The following is a 19,039-nucleotide window of genomic DNA, read 5'->3' as shown; positions in this document are numbered from 1 at the left end:
CCCCACGATTCCAATTCATTTATCACTTATATAAATTCCCCTTCGCGACAATTCTCCAACGCAGATATACCGAGGTAGCGTGAATTTCGATATATTGCGACATTTGTAGCTTCATGATTGTATATAAATCACGGTGTGATAAAAATTTCATAACAAGAGCTGCGTGTTCCAAACGTACCAATGAACTGTCATGGCGGAGGTGGGTCATTGTCGAGGCTAGTACACTTTCCCCGCCACGACGGGTAAAAGCAGTACGACATCTCGGCAAAAGACTTATACTCTCTTGATGGCTCAATGGTTTACGTCAACTGGAGTCGCTGAATAGGCTTTCGTCGCGGGTTCGTGTCCCCACGATTCCAATTCATTTATCACTTATATAAATTCCTCTTCGGCGACAAATTCTCCAACGGAGATATACCGAGGTAGCGTGAATTTCGATATTGCGACATTTGTAGTTTCATGATTATTATATATATATATATATATATATATATATATATATATATATATATATATATATATATATATATGAATGTCTTTTCGTGTAATACTACAGTGTAATATGAATATAAGAAGGCCCATAAAACACTAGTTAAACGTTGAAACCATATATTTCGGGCACTTGCTTCTGTGCCCCTGTTCACTGGTAGAATATGGACAGAGAAATGTTACAAGGGTATATATACAAACATAAAGGTTTGGCCTTAAGGCTCCGATGGTATGACGGTGACCGTTTCCTAAGAAGGAGGAGAGAGACCAATTCCCTAGTGGTTTTTGGCCTCATTAGCTCCCGTTTGGCGATGGATCTGGAGGTCGCGTTTCTTGGGTCATCTTCTTCAGGAGGGGTCTGAGGATTAAGGCGTCGATGTCGTCCGATTTCCAATGTCCTCCTGACAGGTTCATATTGTTGGTTTGATTGATGATAGCAGATTCCAGCATCTTTCTTTTGTACGGACAGCTACTTTTGAAAACCAACTCCGCCCAACTCCAGTTTATGACATGTATTCTGACATGTAGGAAAATCCCCGAACTCTCCGAAGCGTAACGTACTGATCTTTTGTGCTCTGTTATTCTTTGTGAGAGTGATCTACCTGTCTCGCCTATGTAAATGTCCTTACAATTGCTACACGGTATCTTGTAAACTCCGGCTTCTTCCCCTTTGTTATTTAAGTATACATTAATGAGCGAACTCCCGATGGATTTGGGATAATGAAAAATGAAGGGATTGTTAGACCTGAGTTTTTCTGTGGCTTTTTGGATGTTTTCGTCGTATGGAAGCTTTATTTTGTTGTTGAAATCTATTTGTCTGTTGTGAGTGGGACCTCTATAGTATATTTTATTCGCTTTGTTAATAGCCCTCTCGATAATGTGTGGTGGATAGAGCAGTTGCGTTAGGTGTTGGCGGATCGTGTTGAATTCTTTATCTAGGTACTCATTTGAACATATCCTAAGTCCTCTGAGGAATAAGTTACACCCTACCATGATTTTTACGGAGACGTCGTGGTAGCTTAAGAAATGAATGTAGGAAACAGCGAAGGTGGGTTTTCTACATTCTGTAAATGCATATCTGTTGTTTTCTTATGATCAGTACATCTAGGAACGGCAGTTTTCCGTCCTTTTCCCATTCCGTTTTAAATTTTATGGTCGGAACTAGCGAATTTAGCCTATTAAAAAATTCATTAAAGTCCCCCCAGCTATTGTCCCAGAAAGTAGAGATATCATCTACGTATCTAAGCCAGATCATATTACGGGGTTTGATAGACGACAAAAGTTCTGTCTCGAAATGTTCCATGTACAAGTTTGCTAGAAGGGGTGATAGGGGACTTCCCATGCTACAGCCAAATTTTTGTTTGTAAAAATTACCATTGAAAGAAAACACGTTGTTAGTTACACAGAGGTTGATAAGTTTTAAAGTTTTATCTATCCCAAGAGGAGTCCTCATATGGTTGTAACTTCCTCTCTAAGAAAGACAACACGTCGGCAATCGGGACTTTAGTAAATAATGACTCGACGTCTAGGCTGAGCAATTTGATGTTCTTTGAGGGGATGTTTAAACTATTAAATTTTTGTATAAAATCCTCAGCATGTTTGACATGGGAGGATGAGAAGGTTCCTAGAAAGGGTGATAACAGGTCTGCGAGCCATTTTGATAATTTGTACATGAAAGAGCCCCTGCTAGATATTATGGGGCGTAAAGGAATCCCATTTTTATGTGTTTTCGGGAGGCCGTAAAAATAGGGGAGAGAGGGGTTGATTACCTTGAATGTATCTAGTAGTTCTATGTCCTTCTTATTGCCCCCTATGGTTCTGACTGATTTATTAAATTGAGCAGCAATATTTGTTGTGGGATCTTTCGTTAATTTGTCATAGGTCTCCGCATCGTTTAGAAGTTCTTGAACTTTATTGATGTATGTCTCCTTGTCTAAGAGAACTATTTTCCCGTCTTTGTCAGATTTTGTGATGATGATATTCCCCCTTTTCCTTAAACTAACTAACGCATTTCGGAATCTTTTCGGGAGCGAATTTTTGTTATTTTGTTCCAGATAATTGTTTTTTGCAAAATGTTTATCAAAAGCAACTAGGAAATTAAGATTACTCTCGGGACCAGGTTTTCGAGCGAATGAAACTCCAAGATTTAAAAAGGTCTGTTCTTCTGCAGTGAGGGGATGGTTAGAGAGACAAATAGATTTCAACAAAATAAAGCTTCCGTACGACGAAAACATCCAAAAAGCCCCGAAAAACTCAGGTCTAACAATCCCTTCATTTTTCATTATCCCAAATCCATCAGGAGTTCGCTCATTAACGTATACTTAAATAACAAAGGGGAAGAAGCCGGAGTTTACAAGATACCGTGTAGCAATTGTAAGGACATTTACATAGGCGAGACAGGTAGATCGCTCTCGCAAAGAATAACAGAGCACAAAAGATCAGTACGTTACGCTTCGGAGAGTTCGGGGATTTTCCTACATATCAGAAATACAGGACATGTCATAAACTGGAGTGGGGCGGAGTTGGTTTTCAAAAGTAGCTGTCCGTACAAAAGAAAGATGCTGGAATCTGCTATTGTCAATCAAACCAACAATATGAACCTGTCAGGAGGACATTGGAAATCGGACGACATCGACGCCTTAATCCTCAGACCCCTCCTGAAGAAGATGACCCAAGAAACGCGACCTCCAGATCCATCGCCAAACGGGAGCTAATGAGGCCAAAAACCACTAGGGAATTGGTCTCTCTCCTCCTTCTTAGGAAACGGTCACCGTCATACCATCGGAGCCTTAAGGCCACACCTTTATGTTTGTATATATACCCTTGTAACATTTCTCTGTCCATATTCTACCAGTGAACAGGGGCACAGAAGCAAGTGCCCGAAATATATGGTTTCAACGTTTAACTAGTGTTTTATGGGCATTCTTATATTCATATATATATATATATATATATATATATATATATATATATATATATATATATATATTTTAACTAGTGTTTTATGGGCCTTCTTATATTCATATATATATATATATATATATATATATATATATATATATATATATATATATATATATATATATATATATATATATATATATATATATATATATATATAAATATATATTTAAATATATCAATATGTATATAATTTAAATAATATATACATATATATATATATATATATATATATATATTACATATTTACATATATATATATATATATATATATATATATATATATATATATACTGTATATATAGTTGAGGACTCAGAAGCTTAGACAGTTTCTGCAACGTGAGATACTTCAAAAGTCGTCGCACTTTCATCAATCGAGTGTTCCACGGAAAAACCTTTTCACTATTAAAAAATGTAGCCTACTTTCCGAAATGTACTATAATCTTAAGAGTTTTTTTTAAATATTCTGTTAACAAAATACCGATATACTACTTACTTCAAATTAATGATGTCATTGTAAAGATGAAGAATATACTTCAATATGGATTAAATCGTTGACCACAGCTGGCAGGTCTCTGTACCCGATCTTTGCTTGAGAACGAACGCCATTACCTAGAACATAAGAAAGAAAAGCAAGTTAAACTTTTTACGTTTAGCAAAAATTGCTTTGGGGAAAGGCTCATACGAATGCACAAATATCATTTCAGTCAGCCCTGTTCTACATTTAATCACTTAAAACTGGTTGTATACCGTGGCTTTTTCTTAACCATTCAAGGCAAACACGAAGAATTTCATTACTGAATCACTAAATGAATTTAGCTACCCATTATACCGTTCCATTGTTTTTTTTTTTTTTATGTATATGTAACATACTCTCGGCCTTCTATTATTTGCCTATGTTCTTCAGCTTCTAACTCCTTTCACTCTGGGGTGAAAATACTGACTTAAAAGACATATTATGAATTATTGGAACAAAATGAAAGGAATGTTAATTTCTCATTCTTTTTGGAGATGTGTCACTAAAGAAAACCAACTTCAGTTACGTTTTCTTTGAGAACGTTCATTTTAGGGTATACTGTAAATTTATCTCAAAGCACAATAATTACGTGTATATATATATATATATATATATATATATATATATATATATATATATATATATATATATATATATATATATATATATATATATATATATATATATATATCTAGACTAAACTACCCTCGGAATAAATGTTTAGCTACAGAAAATAAGTTCATGATATCCCATTCAACATATCTCCGTGCATTTACATGATAACTATAAACTTCCCAATACTCAAAAATAGATAAATAAATAAACCCCTATTTCGATTGTGATTTATGTATTTTCTGGCATCAGCTATTGATTCTATAGTAGAAATTACAAAGTCTACTGACAGCTCTCAAATCCTTATCTTTCCTACTACTTCTTAGGAAGCTTTGTCTCAGCTGTCACGCCAAAGGCGTTTTGAGACATCTTTTTCTTCAGAGCACCTAACCTCACAAGCAACTGAATAGTTTTTTTTATGATTTCCCCCTCATGATGACCTGATTTGACTTCAAGTCCCGTTGTTTCTCCTCTAAAGCAGGTGACCCATTTCCCAGAAGAGTATTTACTGTAGAATGGAGTGGAAGACAGAATTTAAGGCAAGGGCCAAGCGCTGGGACCTATGAGGTCATTTAGCGCTCAGACGGGAATTGGGAGTAGAAAGGTCTGAAAGGTGTAACAGGAGGAAAACCTCGCAGCTGCACTATGGAACAACTGATAAAAGGTGGAAATAATGATGTAAGAAAGAATATGAACGGAGGTAGAGTAAAAGGAATGAAAAGGGTTGCGGCCTGGGGCTGAAGGGACGCTGCAAAGAACCTTCTTCAGTAATGCCTACAGTGCACTGTGCTTGAGGTCCACTGACGGCACTAGCCCCCGCCCCCCCTACGGGGTTGACAATCATTTTCCTTCTGAGCATCTAACTTCCCCTGCAATTGAATATAATTTCCCACTTCACTGTGATCCTGACTTTACTTCAAAGCCAGTTCCTCTTCAAAAGCAGATGAACCCTTTTCAAAATCGTTTGCCACGAATGTTTGGGTGTAAATTCCATCATTTCTAGGCATAAGTCTTTAAATAAAGCAAGCAAGCTGTTTCATTACTAACTGATGAAAGTTTCCGATCTGGACAATGACTTCATTCCAGAAACTGTCTGTTGATAAACATACCATTACTGCGTGTTTTTAGACATCAAAGTGACGCTTAAGGTCTGTTGCTCCAAGAGCCATACTTTTTTATCAGTGAAGACCAAAAAGGCGTTTCGTATAATGCAGCATTTGGCTCAAAACGCGCTTGCATAGTTACTACGGGCGCGACACTTTTCTTTCCATTCTAAATGACAAATGCATTATGGAATGGAATACAAAATTTAGACCAAAGGCCAGTCGCTGGGATCTATGATGTGGTCCTTCAGCGCCGAAAGAGAAACTGGGAGTAGTAAAAAGGTTTGAAAGGTGTAACCTCAAAGCAGTTGCACTATCAAACAATTGTAAAGTAAGAGGAAATTAAGATGGAATAAAGAGACTATGAACCGAGGTACAGTCAACTGAATGAAAGGGGCTGCAGCTAAGGGCCGAAGGGACGCTGCAAAGAACCTTAAGTAATGCCTACAGTGCACTGCATGAGTTGCACTGACGGCACTAGCGCCCTACGGGGGCACACACATTACGTAAGCATTAGAAAATTTGTTTAATTGTAAGCGATCCCAAGAAATTTCAACATGCTTAGTTTAAAAAAACCCAAGGCCAGCATTTTTTGGTGATTTATACCTCATACATAAAAACCAGTAGAAATATTTGCTTTTCTCGTTCATTTTTAATAGAGAGCTTTCGACGGTATGGCTAGTTTCAGCATACGAGATAATACGAGTATAGCAAACAGTAATCGGGCGCATGAGCAGATCCAACCTCCGTATGCTGCCTTATACTATACTCATTTGTTAGCTCATTCGGGACTCGGGACTGCCCAGACTTATTTTCAAATGTTATATACATGTACTATATATATATTAATATATATATATGGATGTATGCATATGTGTGTGTGTGTGTGTGTGTGTACTTTCCACATACACTCTGAAACGCATTGAGCAATTTCACCCAAACTTGGTATACATATGACTTACTATCTCGAAAAGAACACTGCGGATGTAAGACATCATTAGCACCAAAGGCCACCAAAGGGTGTGGTGGTGAAAGGGCTTTCCTGAAACGGGGCTGGTTGTGGCCGTAGACTTAGAAACTTTACGAATGTATCATACCTAATTTTCAGTCACCTTGATTTCGGTATACATATGACTTACTGTCTGGAAAAGAATACTGTGCGGCTAAGACATCAATGGCACCAAAGTGAGAGAGAGAGAGAGAGAGAGAGAGAGAGAGAGAGAGAGAGAGAGAGAGAGAGAGAGAGAGAACTTTATCGGTTGTCATTCAGTTTTCCCGGGCAGCGCTGATTGTCAGCTAGTAAATATATATATATATATATATATATATATATATATATATATATATATATATATATATATATATATATATATATATATATATATATATTATATATATATATATATGTATGTATGTATATATATATGTATATTATATATATACATATATATGTATATAATTATATATATTTATATTTCCTCATACATATATATATTATATATATATTATATTATATATATATATATATATATATATATATATATATATATATATACTTCCTTTCCCTAACCTGTAATAATTCCATGCCAAAGATGAACCCTTACATTCAGGTAAGTAAAGGCCCCACAATTTGGCTTAGATTACGGAATGGAATTAAATATGAAATTTAGACCAAAGGCCAAGCTCTGGAACCTATGTGGTCATTCAGCGGTGAAACGGAAATTGAAAAGCATGCCCTTGGTTGAACTCAGAAAGGTATAATGGCGAGGAAAGTATGAAATTTTGCAAAATGGTTTCTTTATGATCTGACGCAAACTTGAAACGCTTTTGTCTATGGTGCATCACCATACTGTGACCAGAACTTGTAAGTAAAAATCCACAGTTATGTACATGAGTAAAGTTGTATTTATCAAAATACAAAAAATTATTAAAATGGCAGCTTTTTCTCGACCGTTTGCACGACGGTCCTCTTCAGTTGACGAAAGATAACCGCCGTGCAAACGGTCGGCAAAAGCTCCTATTTCTAATCATTTTTGCATTCTGATAAATACAGTCTTTCTTGTTTCCCGTGAGCTGTGCCTTGAAAAGATTCGGCCTCCTTTTTACGTAAAGTTAAATTTTAAAAATTGCTTCAAAAATGACCTCCTTGAAAGAGAAAATTTCAACCAGAAAAATTCCTTCTTGTTTTGATTCTGTGAACTCCCACTTTTGCCTTGATCATTTATTAATCACGATTAATAATCCATGAGTCATGACTACCACTAAACAGAGATTTCACATGACCAAATTGTAATCGGAAATTTCAATTATTTGTCTTCTTAAAATATTATGGGTCATATCCTACTATCCCCAAAGCAAAGCTATAATTATCCTCTCTGCATTTAAGCTTTATTTACCTGCAATCAAAAATAAACTCGTCATTCCTTTATTAAACTCAATGTTGCATATGATAAGCTGCATATCATAATCCTTAGGTTTATAAAAACGCACTTCGGCATTGGCACTTTATTATCATGTTGGCACTTCCTTTTCGTATTGGCACTTCATGTTTTCTATACTGGCACATCACGTCCCTGACGGCACTTCGAATATATAATAATATTTATTTTCACGATATATACCTATAATGAGAAAGCATTGTTCTCCACCAGTGACCTCTGTCTAGTATGTGGACCCAGGCTATAACCTCCCCAAAATCACTCTCCGTGATCTCGTCCTTTTTCAGAAACTCTTTGGAGTGTTCGAAATGTCCTATGCCCGCTCTCTTCGCCAGGACGCCCGTGACGTAGGCGTCGTCCACCCACAGGAAAGGCGCTTGGCGAGTGGCGGTTAGTAACTTGTGAATCAGGCGGGTGGCCAGAATCCACACGGCTCCGGAGCAGTATGGCGGGTAAGCCTTCCAGGGGAAGTGCCCGAGACTGACTTCCCATCTGCCGGAGCGTTTCACCTCCGACCCCTTCCAGTTATGGCAGATGAAGCTGTCCTCTCTGTGGACCTCCTTCAGGAACCTCGTTAGCAGGAAGAGGTCGAGCAGGACGTCGTCGTCGGCGTGTAGCGTCCACGGGACGCGAGGGCAGTAGATGGACACCCACCTCAGAGATGCCAGGGCTTTGTAACTCAGCGTGTGGTAACTGTCGTCATATTCTCCCTGCAAAAGAAATAGGTTTTACCTCTTTGCTTACTTCATGGTATATAATTCGTGGGTTAAATATCATCTAATTAAAAATATCAAAAGTGCCTGGGCTTTGAATATGAGTGGATGCTGCAATATACAGAACGGGAGAAATAACGTCTGAGAGTTGATTTAAGGAGAAAGAATCGAATTTCCATTTGGCTTTGTTGTAGAGCCTTTTTTGAAGGACCTTCTTATGCCCTCCGGTTTCATACGTGCGTGTCACCATCTCATGTGACTTTCTCAATTCGACTTGGCACGGACAGTAGTCGAGAAATAAACTCGAGGTCGAAATGGGTCAGCAAGGGCTCTTTCTAGCACGAGCAGGGCGTAAACCCAGATATGGGGAAACCCTAATGGCAATCCGAAGTTCATACTGTGAGTTCGTTCGTTGATGCAGCTGACCTCTCGTTCCTTGGCTGGAGTATGGGTTGGAACTCTCGACGACAAGAGGGTTTGTGAGTCGGTGGTCTGAGCAATGACAGACGACCGCTTGCTTACTTAGTGTGCAAAGACCCTCTACAATTGACGATCGCCGGGTGTCCCTCTAGTGTACCAAGACTGTAGTACCCAAGGTCCTTGGCAGTACCATCCTCCATAAGGCGCCGAAGACTTCTGATATGCTTCTAAAATGATCCTTAACTGTACAACTTTGTAGGTGACAGGTGTGACGGCAGCCGAGTGAGGTATGATGAATTGTTTATTTATTTTTTTTTTTGGGGGGGAAAGGGGGTTTGTTGCCACCCCTAATAGCCTTCCTTTGTTCCATCAGGTAGGTGACCTCTTTACAATCACCTGTTATAGATTGAACTGAATGTAAAGATAAACATTTAGACAATATGAACGAATTTACAGTAAACGAATGAAAGGGATTGCAGCTAGGGGTCGAAGGACGCTGCAAAGAACCTTAAGTACTGCCTACAGTGCACCGTGAGAGGTGCACTGAGGGCACTGCCCCCACCGCCTCCCCTACGGGCAGCTAATAATAACAAACAAACGAAAAACAAAAAATTAAAATGTACATGTCAAGATATTTCCAGTTCATGTCAAATGTTTTCGGTAAATTTGACGTTTAAGAACAGAGACACAATTCAACAAAACCTATAAATGAAATCTCTGGAATTATCGTCGATGTAACGAAGCTGGTACTTACTGAAAACATGTAAAAAGGCGCCGAACTTTTTCGGCGCAATTGAGTTTTCTGTATAGCCGCTACAGCGTATAATCAAGGCCACCGAAAATAGATCTATCTTTTGGTGGTCTCGGTATAATGCTGTAAGAGCCGCGCCCCAAGAAACTTTAACCACGGCTCGGTGGTAGCCTATCCTATATCGTTGCCAGAAGCACGATTATGGCTAACTTTAATCTTAAAAAGGTAATAACTACTGAGGCTTGATGGCTGTAATTTGGTATGTCTGATGAATGGACTGTGGATGATCAACGTACCAATTTGCAGCCCTGTAGCCTCAGTAGTTTTGAGATCTGAGGGCGGACGGAATAAAGTGCGGATGGACAGTCAAAGCCGGCACAACAGTTTTCCTTTACAGAAAACAAGAAGAGAACTCTACAAAAGATTTGTAAGATATGCACACGGTAACGGTGCAGTTTGAATCCTTGAGATAAAAGTCATGCTGCTGACCGAACAGGCACTAGAAAGTTTGTTTATTTTAATTGTATGTTGGAAATAAACATAACTGATCCTAGTCATATATAAGAAAGTTTTGGTGAGAATAAGAATAGCAGCCTAAGAAAGAATGTATGAACTTGATCCCTACATTACAAAATATGCAAAATGTGTGGATTTCAAGGTGTGTAGTTATACATTACACGTCTGTTCTTTTCCATTACGACACCATCCTCGAGTTAGGTCAGGCGTAACTCAAAAAAATAATATATACAAAAGATTTGTAAACAACAAACTTTCTCCGGTATGATAAAGGTTCTCTCTCTCTCTCTCTCTCTCTCTCTCTCTCTCTCTCTCTCTCTCTCTCTCTCTCTCTCTTGCCGTCATCTGTTTTCAACCTGTTGTACGTTCTCTTGTAATGTGCTTCCATCGTGGCACACAAGAGCAAAATAAAATTCTATTACCACGCAACAGTCCTCTACACATCTTTCCTGTTCTATGTTGTTTAAAATAACAAGTAAGTTTTCTATCGAGTCCAACAAATCTGTGCTTCATTCATCAATAGCCCAATTCCTCCCGAGAAAAACAATACATTTACTAGCACACTCACCTAACCATTCCGCCATCTTGTCCGCGCAAACACTAATTATTATTATTATTATCACTGACCTGCACTATATCACGGTGTGCCTGACTCTCCTCCCTGACGATGGCTGCTTCCCGGGGCGTTTTGGCAGAGCCTACCATGAAGACGACTCCCACTCTGACCCCGCTGTCGAATTCGCTAGCTCTGGCCCAGGTCTCTCTGGTGATCCTCCGCTTCTCCGTCTCGCTGACGGAGGAGTGGACGTAAGCGATGATTTGCAGGTCGGGATGCCGGCTGCAGAAATCGGACTCCGAGATCGTGTACGTCTCCGGCAGAACGGGAGGAGGTAGTGGGTTTCTGATTGTCACGTTCTGTGGGGGCGGAGACAAGTGTTCAGATATGATAAGCGAGAGGCAGATTCCGCTAGAAATATGCATCCTGTGAAGCACATCAAGACTGGCATGGAGATCGTCCCTAGACAGTAACTGAAAAGATCACAGGTTGAATCAGTTGGTCTTAAAAGGACTATTTCGCACCGATGCAGCCTGTTTGAGTAAATGTCAGATTTCGAACCACGTCTACAAAACAGTAAACTGTTAAAACTAAAGGTACTGTGCAGTTATGGGGAATATTAACATTTATATTTTCCCTTGAAAACAACACAGAGCAGAGCAGTAACTGTTCTGTGAGCTCAGTGAGGCGGCTGATGCAAAGAGGTTTACACCTAAGTGAAAGAAATTTCACCAAAATTTGGTTAATGTGTATCTTTAATCACTTGATGATGAAGTTAAATAATTTCCTACATTAAACCCACTTATATTATTTACCATTCCTTCTGTCATTACCCAACTGAGCAGACAGTAAAATTATACAAAAGGGTTAAGTTGAAATCTTTTAAAGAAAATTGTGTCATTATGAATGAATTCAGTTTGGTTAAATTACTATGCCTATGTAGTTATTCAACAATGTTGTAACCATGCCTTATCACGTTCTAAAAGTATGGAATGCCCCTTCTGGACAGAATGGACTCTTGAAAACCTGGAATTACTTCTTGAGTTCAAGTTCATGTGCAAAACACATTTTTGGTCTTGGTTTAATTGACGGTGAGTTTTCCCCTTACGCAAAAATTTCTTTCATGATCAATATGAAAAGGTGTCACAACTGGGATTGAGGCTTACATTCCAAGACTGGAATTGGAATATAAAATTTAGACCAAAGGCCAAGCGACGACATACGAGGTCATTCAGCGCTGAAAGGTTTTAAAGGTGTAACGTCAGGAAAACCTAGCAGTTGCACTATGAAACGATTGTTAGGGAGAAGGTGGAAAGTAAGATGGAAGAAAGAGAATATGAACGGAGGTATAGTAAAAGGAATGAAAGAGACTGCAGCTAAGCAAGCAAAAGGTAAGCCAGATTTATGAAGGAAGGGCAAATAACGTCCGGTCTCTCTTTCTTTCTTACTTGCGAAATTCGGCCATCAGTTTTCTGAAAGATCCCAGTCTCGCGACAACAAACCACTCCCTTCCTGAACTGTCATCCCTAAAGATCCACTATCATCATTCTTGAGATACTACGGGTTCTACGACCATACGTCCTGTGACGCCACTTTATGATATTCCGTCATCTATCTTAAAACGGTCAATGTCTATTACCATACCTACCTATCCTAAGACAACTAATTTCTGATACTTTGTTGCTAGCTCAAATCATTACTGTCATCTGGGAGTGATAATTACTTTTAAATATCAAACTGCCAATAAAAACACTGCATAGAGCGTGTAATCATGTCTACTTCATTTACAAATGGGATAGAATAGAACCAATGGCCTTTCTTATCGAAAGTTTCAAGGAAGTAAGAGAGAAAATAAACCGTACTATAAGAATAAGGATCAGACCCTCTAGCTCTCCGAATGTCTACCACTATTCATTTCAGGTACTGCAAGTCATCGTTTTTCCCAAATATCTTTCAAACTAATTATTTGATCGAAATGGTACTTTGACACAGTGTACAAGACACCCCACGCTAATTTTTGGTAATATAGTGCACTGTCAAATGGTTTTAGTTAAGGCGTTTACTCTTGACTTACATGGTGTTGCCAAGCATCGCCAAACTATGCACTCGAACGTCCTTTATCCCCATCTCGTCCCTCCCTCTCCCTTCCCTTCCTAATCCCTCTCTCAACCAGCTTTCCTGGCTTCCCCGTCTCCGCCCCCACCCTCCTTTTCTGTCTATGGGGATAGAAGACGTTCGATTGCGTAGATTAGTCCTGTTACTCATGCGACTTTGCCTTTAAAATTCAAGAGTAAACGCCTTAACTAACGCCATTTGACGATGCACTATATTACCAAAAATTAGCGGGGGGTGTCTTGCACACTGTGGCAAAGTACCATTTCGATCAAATAATTAGTTTGAGAGATATTTGAGAAAAACAATGACTCGCGGTCCCTGAAATGGACAGTAGGGGCCATACTTGCAGAAACAGATAGACATTTCACTTCTATAAGTCAGGCTCCTCTATACAAAGAGACATGCATCTAAATCTTATCTCAGGCCATGGGGCCAGCATTCTCACCCCGAAAGACTAGGCTAAGAGTGTGCCTTTGTGGCGCCACCCGCCTTCTTACCTCAAAGTCGAACTGATCTTCGGGGGGAAACCTTCTCAAGGGGAGATACTTATAACTGAGCATTATGCTGGCAATAGCGAACACCCCAAGGAATACGAGCGCCTTCGACATCCCACGACCTGTGGTCAAGAGGACAGAGAAAGTTTTAACTTTTTGAAGTACACAGGTACACATAAGCCTACATACACATCCGCATCCCTTACATATGCATGAAAAGAGCAATAGCATCTTGTTTTCTGTCGATAAATGGAATAATGACAAATATCAAAACCTTTATTATGACTCCAGGTAACACCGCGCAAACACATTCAATTCCAGAGGTTCTACGCAACTTTAAAGGCTCCCAAACAACGGCATCCGCACTCATATACTTTCAAAATATGCAATTACAGCCATGATATAACCATACACAGCACTTACATAATAAATTAGAGGCTGTAATTAATTACCCAAAACATCTATTAACACCAAAGTCGACACAGACTTAAAAAGTATTTGGAATTGGAATATAAAATTTAGGGCAAAGGCCAAGCACTGGGACCTATGAGGTCCTTCAGCGCTAAAACGAAAATTGAGAGCAAAGAAGGTTTGAAAGGTGTAACAGGAGGACGACCTCGCAGTTGCTCTATGAAACAATTGTTGGGAGATGGAAGAAAGATAATACGAATGGAGGTAGAGCAAAAGGAATGAAAGGGGTTGCAGTTAGAGGCCGTAGGGACGCTGCAAAGGACCTTAAGCAATGCCTACAGTGCGCTGATGGCACTAACCTCCTATACGGGGATGAAATATTTGGAAACACTGGCATGTGCTCTAACATTTTTATGCGCAAGTGTAGGCCTACGTAGGCCTACCTGACACCTGTAACCCTGAATACACATCTCACAAACTCCCATACATTTACGAAACCAGGCATATGCTCACACACTTGCAACCGTGCATACGCACCATTGAACTTTGATTGATGAAAAATATGTTCTCATACATTTGCAGCAATGCATAATTACGCTAGGCCAAAATGCAAATGTAAAAGAACGTAATAACACTTAGGCCTCACTGTCTGATTAGCAAAGTGTACTGGCGTTGCAATAACGGACACGACACAGTCTGGTCCCACTCATTCATGAACATTGTACCACTCTCTCTCTCTCTCTCTCTCTCTCTCTCTCTCTCTCTCTCTCTCTCTCTCTAAAAAGGTCTCGCATGAAACAGACACATGGAAACAGACCTACATCTCGATAATCGATAATATATATATATATATATATATATATATATATATATATATATATATATATATATATATATATATATATATATATATAATATATATATATATATGGAAAATTCCATTCCGTTAGAGTTAACGTATACTATGTAACCCAGATAAAAGAGGATTGTGCGTTACGGAAACTTGCAACAAACGGCAGCCGTCTGGGTTCAAGCGGCAATGGGTCACCTTGAGACCTGAAATTATGCATTCTAAACCTTCCAAGTTGGATTAAGTGATTTAAACACGTCTGGAATATCAAATATCTAATTGTTACGGTATATTGAAAATTTTAAAAAAGGCCTATGAATAATGCAGAATTTATGGAATAAATAAACAAATAAAAATAAATTCATTCAAACAGTAACTGTAAATAATTTCCCTGAAAAAGAATGCATAGAAAAAATGCAAGAATCACTTTTGGCACTCACCTTTCTTTGGAAAATATTTTAACATACCTCGTGGCTACTTTGAAATTCGACTATATAAATACTGCTTAGGCCTAGCTGTTATAATACATTAACTTCCTTTACGTCACTAGATTTTTTGTTTATCGCAGTAATGTGTAAAAGGCTTTTGAGAGTACTAATGCTTAAAACGGTTTTTTTTTTCAACGCTAGTCTTTCAAAGGCTCCTTTTATTCAGCACGAATCCATAAGTCTTTCGTTCAACACCACTGAGTTATAGGCCTATTTTTATTCAACACTAATACATAGTGTTTTCTCACTAAACACTACGAAGTAAAAGCCTTTCATTCATTCCACACTAAGTAAACGGCTTTTCTTCATTCAACACTAATAAGTAAAAGGTTTTCCTACATTCAGCACTATTAAAAGGCTTTCCTTCATTCAACACTAATTAGTCAAGGCTTTTCTTCATTCCAAACTAATAAGTAAAGGCTTTTCTTCATTCAACACTAATAAGTAAAACGTTTTCCTACATTCAGCACTAATAAAAGGCTTTCCTTCATTCAGCACTAACAAAAGGCTTTCCTTCATTCAGCACTAATAAGTAAAGGTCTTTTCTTCATTCAACACTAGGCCTGATAAGGAAAAGGCTTTTCTTCATTCACCACTAATAAGAATGCTTTTTAATTCGACATTAGCGAGTAAAGAGTTTTTTTTTTTTTAGTGACCGCCCATTCCTGCATTCCTTTTGAGGAAGGAGAAAACGGTTTCCCTCGCGTCTCTAACCTAAGCGTTCTGGCGCCTTTTGGAGGCATGAGCTGCCAGAACTAGGCAGTAGAGTTCCCGAAAAAAAAGGATAAGAAAAAAAAAACTTACATAACATGAATGACATACTTATTTGTTTCTCAGACAAATGCATGAGTGCTTTATCATCTGCTTTGCTAATTCATTTCTCGGTTGTTTTGTTTACGCCGAATGCAAAGAGCACAGCAGCTTGGAAGCAATCTTTAGAGGGGGAAATAAAAGCGAATGTCTAACTGCGCATGCTGAGAACACCCCCACCATAGTCATGAAAACTTGGCGCCACTAGCCACCAGGCAGACAGCGCCAATTGATTAGCCTTGCCTCTCGCTCTTCGCCTTTTCCCATAGAAATGGAAAAATAAAATGTTTATTTCCTGATCGTATCAAATGACCGCGCTGCACGTCTTCTAGAGGCACTACCAGAGCATAGACCTATACGTCGGTCTGAACTATTCGTGATGCAAAGTAACAAGCACAGTTATTAACTCTAACAATAATAAGCCGTTTTCTGCGGTTCTTCAAGGCCACTCTGTGTAAATACTGTACGCCTGATAGTTTAACCTTACACTCAACGAGTAAAAAAATTGAGAGGATGCTTTCCAGCCATTTGTCACGTGACAAATGAAATGTCAAGGTACAGAATCTTCCCAACACAGACGAACACAAGACACTCCCAAAATCTGACTGGGAGAGGCTGAACTGGCCAGGTCAGAATATTTCCCTCTCGCCTGTCATTCAAAAATTTGGACCAGGGCAATCCAACCCGCTCCCCCCCCCCCCCCTCCCCCACAAAAAACACGTTTTATTCGCGATACTCTTCTCAGTAGGTTCTTTCCTAACTGAAGTAGGAAGCAAATAAACCATTATATGAAATCAAATAAACAAAAAACATGTGATCTGACATTCACTTGTTGTAACGCCAGTCAATAAAATTTATTGCATTTATTGATTCGGGCGATCGGCAGAAATGAAATTACGATTAACAGCACTGAGAAAACGATAACAATATTTTCACTGTAACCACGACAAAAATCATAATCAATCATTTACATCAAATACAAAACATCTTGCTCTAAAACTACACTCGGCTATCTGCTTAACAAGGCTAGTCTTAGATGCTTAAAGTTAAATAAATGTCTAGGAAATTCTGAGGGAAAATATGTTTTGCAAATGACACTTTCCTAGTTAAAACAAAATATTAACATAAAAAATGAAAGATTCAGCTCCTAAAGAATTAGGCTATTTATTATATTCAATCTGCTTTTTATAATACTTCCAATTACAAATGATGCTGCTTGTAAAATGAATATTACTCTTATTAAAATATAGAGTAGAGGAATATTGCTTATATTAAAATATGGAGTAGGGGAATATTACTCGTACTAAAATATGTAAAGGAATATTACTCGTACTAAAATATGGAGCAAGGGAATATTACTTGTATTAAAATATGGTTAGGAATATTGCTCGTACTAAAATATGGAGCAAAGGAATATTACTCGTATTAAAATATGGGGTAAAAGAATATTACTCGTACTAAATTATAGAGCAAAGGAATATTACTCGTAATCAAATATGGAATAAAGGAATATTACTTTTACTACAATACTGAGTAAAGGAATATTACTCGTGCTAAAATATGGAGTACAGGAATATTACTCGTACTAAAATATGGACCAAAGGAATAATACTCGTACTAAAATATGGAGTAAAAAGAACATTACTCTTACTGAAATATGAAGTAAAGAAGTATTACTCTTACTGAAATATGGCGTAAAGGAATATTACTCTTACTAAAATACTGAGTAAAAGAATATTACTCATACTAAAATATGGAGTAAAGAATATTACTCTTACTAAAATACGGAGTAAGGTAATATTACTCGTACGAAAATTTAGAGTAAAGAAATATCACTCGTACTAAAATATAGAGTAAAATGATATTACTCGTACTAAAATATGAAGTAAAAGACAAGGGGGCATAGTGCAGTATTGACGCAGCAGCTAGGCCATAAAAGATAGGCCTAAGATGGTCTTGTCGAACAAATGAATTATGCATACTACACAATATACATAACGCCTCTAAACCACAGTGAGCCGGACTTGATAACTCTCTAGTGGTGACGATCTGACCTACTTTAGGGAAAGGCGGAAGATGAGGGGAGGGGGGGGAATCAGGGAAAACAAAAGTAGTTTAAGAATTCCAAAACTTGCGACTGAGTGGGGGGAAAATGTCGAGAGAACGATCATCGTAGCGTTTTCACGGCGTCTAAAACGCAGCTGTTGCAAAGTCCCGTATAGATGCCTAGGTTTATATCCATAATAATAATAGGTTCTATTGAATATTATTGCTGCTTCAGCTGCATTTATTTTGTAGAAGACTTTTTCTATTTTCCTTATTGCGGACTTCTCTTCAGTGGAGGTGCGTGCTAACAGCTCGCCTATATTTGTCATTTCATGAGGGAAAAGTCAAAATCTGGATTCTGCTTCTTTATATATTTTATACAGTTGGTTCCATACAATTGTTGCCGCGACGCGTTTCGACAGACTCTTCTGTCATTCTCCAGCGGGGGCTAGTAGGGGACTGGCAGATTGCATAGGTCCTTCTGAATTTATACACGGGCTTCAGCGGGGGGGTCATGGATGGCGAATTCTGATTGGTTGTAGTCAGCGAACTTCAAGCCAAATTTCTACGGCGAAGCTCGATCCTGACAGATCTTCGCAACCTGGGAATGTCATTCATTCCAGCGTTCCCATTGGCCTGCCGTTGCGTGATGTCATGCCGGCTGACATCATCGGTAGTTTGGCTGCTATTGGGCTGCGGATGAATGATGTCATTATCTACTCTTTCTGTCGTAGTCGGGGATTGTCTCG

General features: G+C 38.6%; 2 protein-coding genes across 13 annotated transcripts in view; both read right to left on the bottom strand.

Annotated features, from left to right (window-relative positions):
* The window catches only part of LOC136848589 (protein phosphatase 1 regulatory subunit 16A-like), a 174,776-nt gene that overhangs the window by 144,131 nt on the left and 11,606 nt on the right, over window positions 1–19,039 (bottom strand). For 4 of the 12 annotated variants that reach the window (XM_067120942.1, XM_067120945.1, XM_067120947.1 and 1 more), the window contains exon 2: window positions 3,947–4,062. The exons of 2 other annotated variants lie outside the window; for them this stretch is intronic. The gene's annotated coding sequence lies outside the window, so the exon portion shown is untranslated. Of the gene's footprint in view, window positions 1–3,946; window positions 4,063–11,147; window positions 11,436–13,688; window positions 13,808–19,039 lie in introns of all 12 variants that reach the window. 6 more of the 12 variants (XM_067120939.1, XM_067120936.1, XM_067120935.1 and 3 more) reach the window with 2 other exon arrangements.
* On the bottom strand, window positions 3,962–11,501 carry LOC136848401 (beta-1,3-galactosyltransferase 5-like). Its single transcript, XM_067120697.1, has 3 exons — window positions 11,148–11,501; window positions 8,383–8,830; window positions 3,962–4,062 (listed from the first exon to the last, which is right to left on the bottom strand). Exons 1-3 carry the CDS (start codon window positions 11,499–11,501, stop codon window positions 3,962–3,964), a joined length of 903 nt encoding a protein of 300 aa, XP_066976798.1.

This window comes from Macrobrachium rosenbergii, chromosome 19 (genome assembly GCF_040412425.1).
Source record: "Macrobrachium rosenbergii isolate ZJJX-2024 chromosome 19, ASM4041242v1, whole genome shotgun sequence".
NCBI lineage: Eukaryota > Metazoa > Arthropoda > Malacostraca > Decapoda > Palaemonidae > Macrobrachium > Macrobrachium rosenbergii.
The sequence above is the reverse complement of the archived record's forward strand: the minus strand, read 5'-3'. Positions and strand labels throughout refer to the sequence as shown.

Excerpts from the sequence above, each read along its gene's own strand:
- LOC136848401 (XM_067120697.1), bottom strand. The coding sequence starts at position 11,501 with ATGCATATTTCTAGCGGAATCTGCCTCTCGCTTATCATATCTGAACAC. Across the intron at positions 8,831-11,147 it reads CACACCGTGATATAGTGCAG|GGAGAATATGACGACAGTTA; the intron begins GTCAGTGATAAT and ends TTTCTTTTGCAG. Across the intron at positions 4,063-8,382 it reads AAAGGACGAGATCACGGAGA|GTAATGGCGTTCGTTCTCAA; the intron begins GTGATTTTGGGG and ends CTTATGTTCTAG.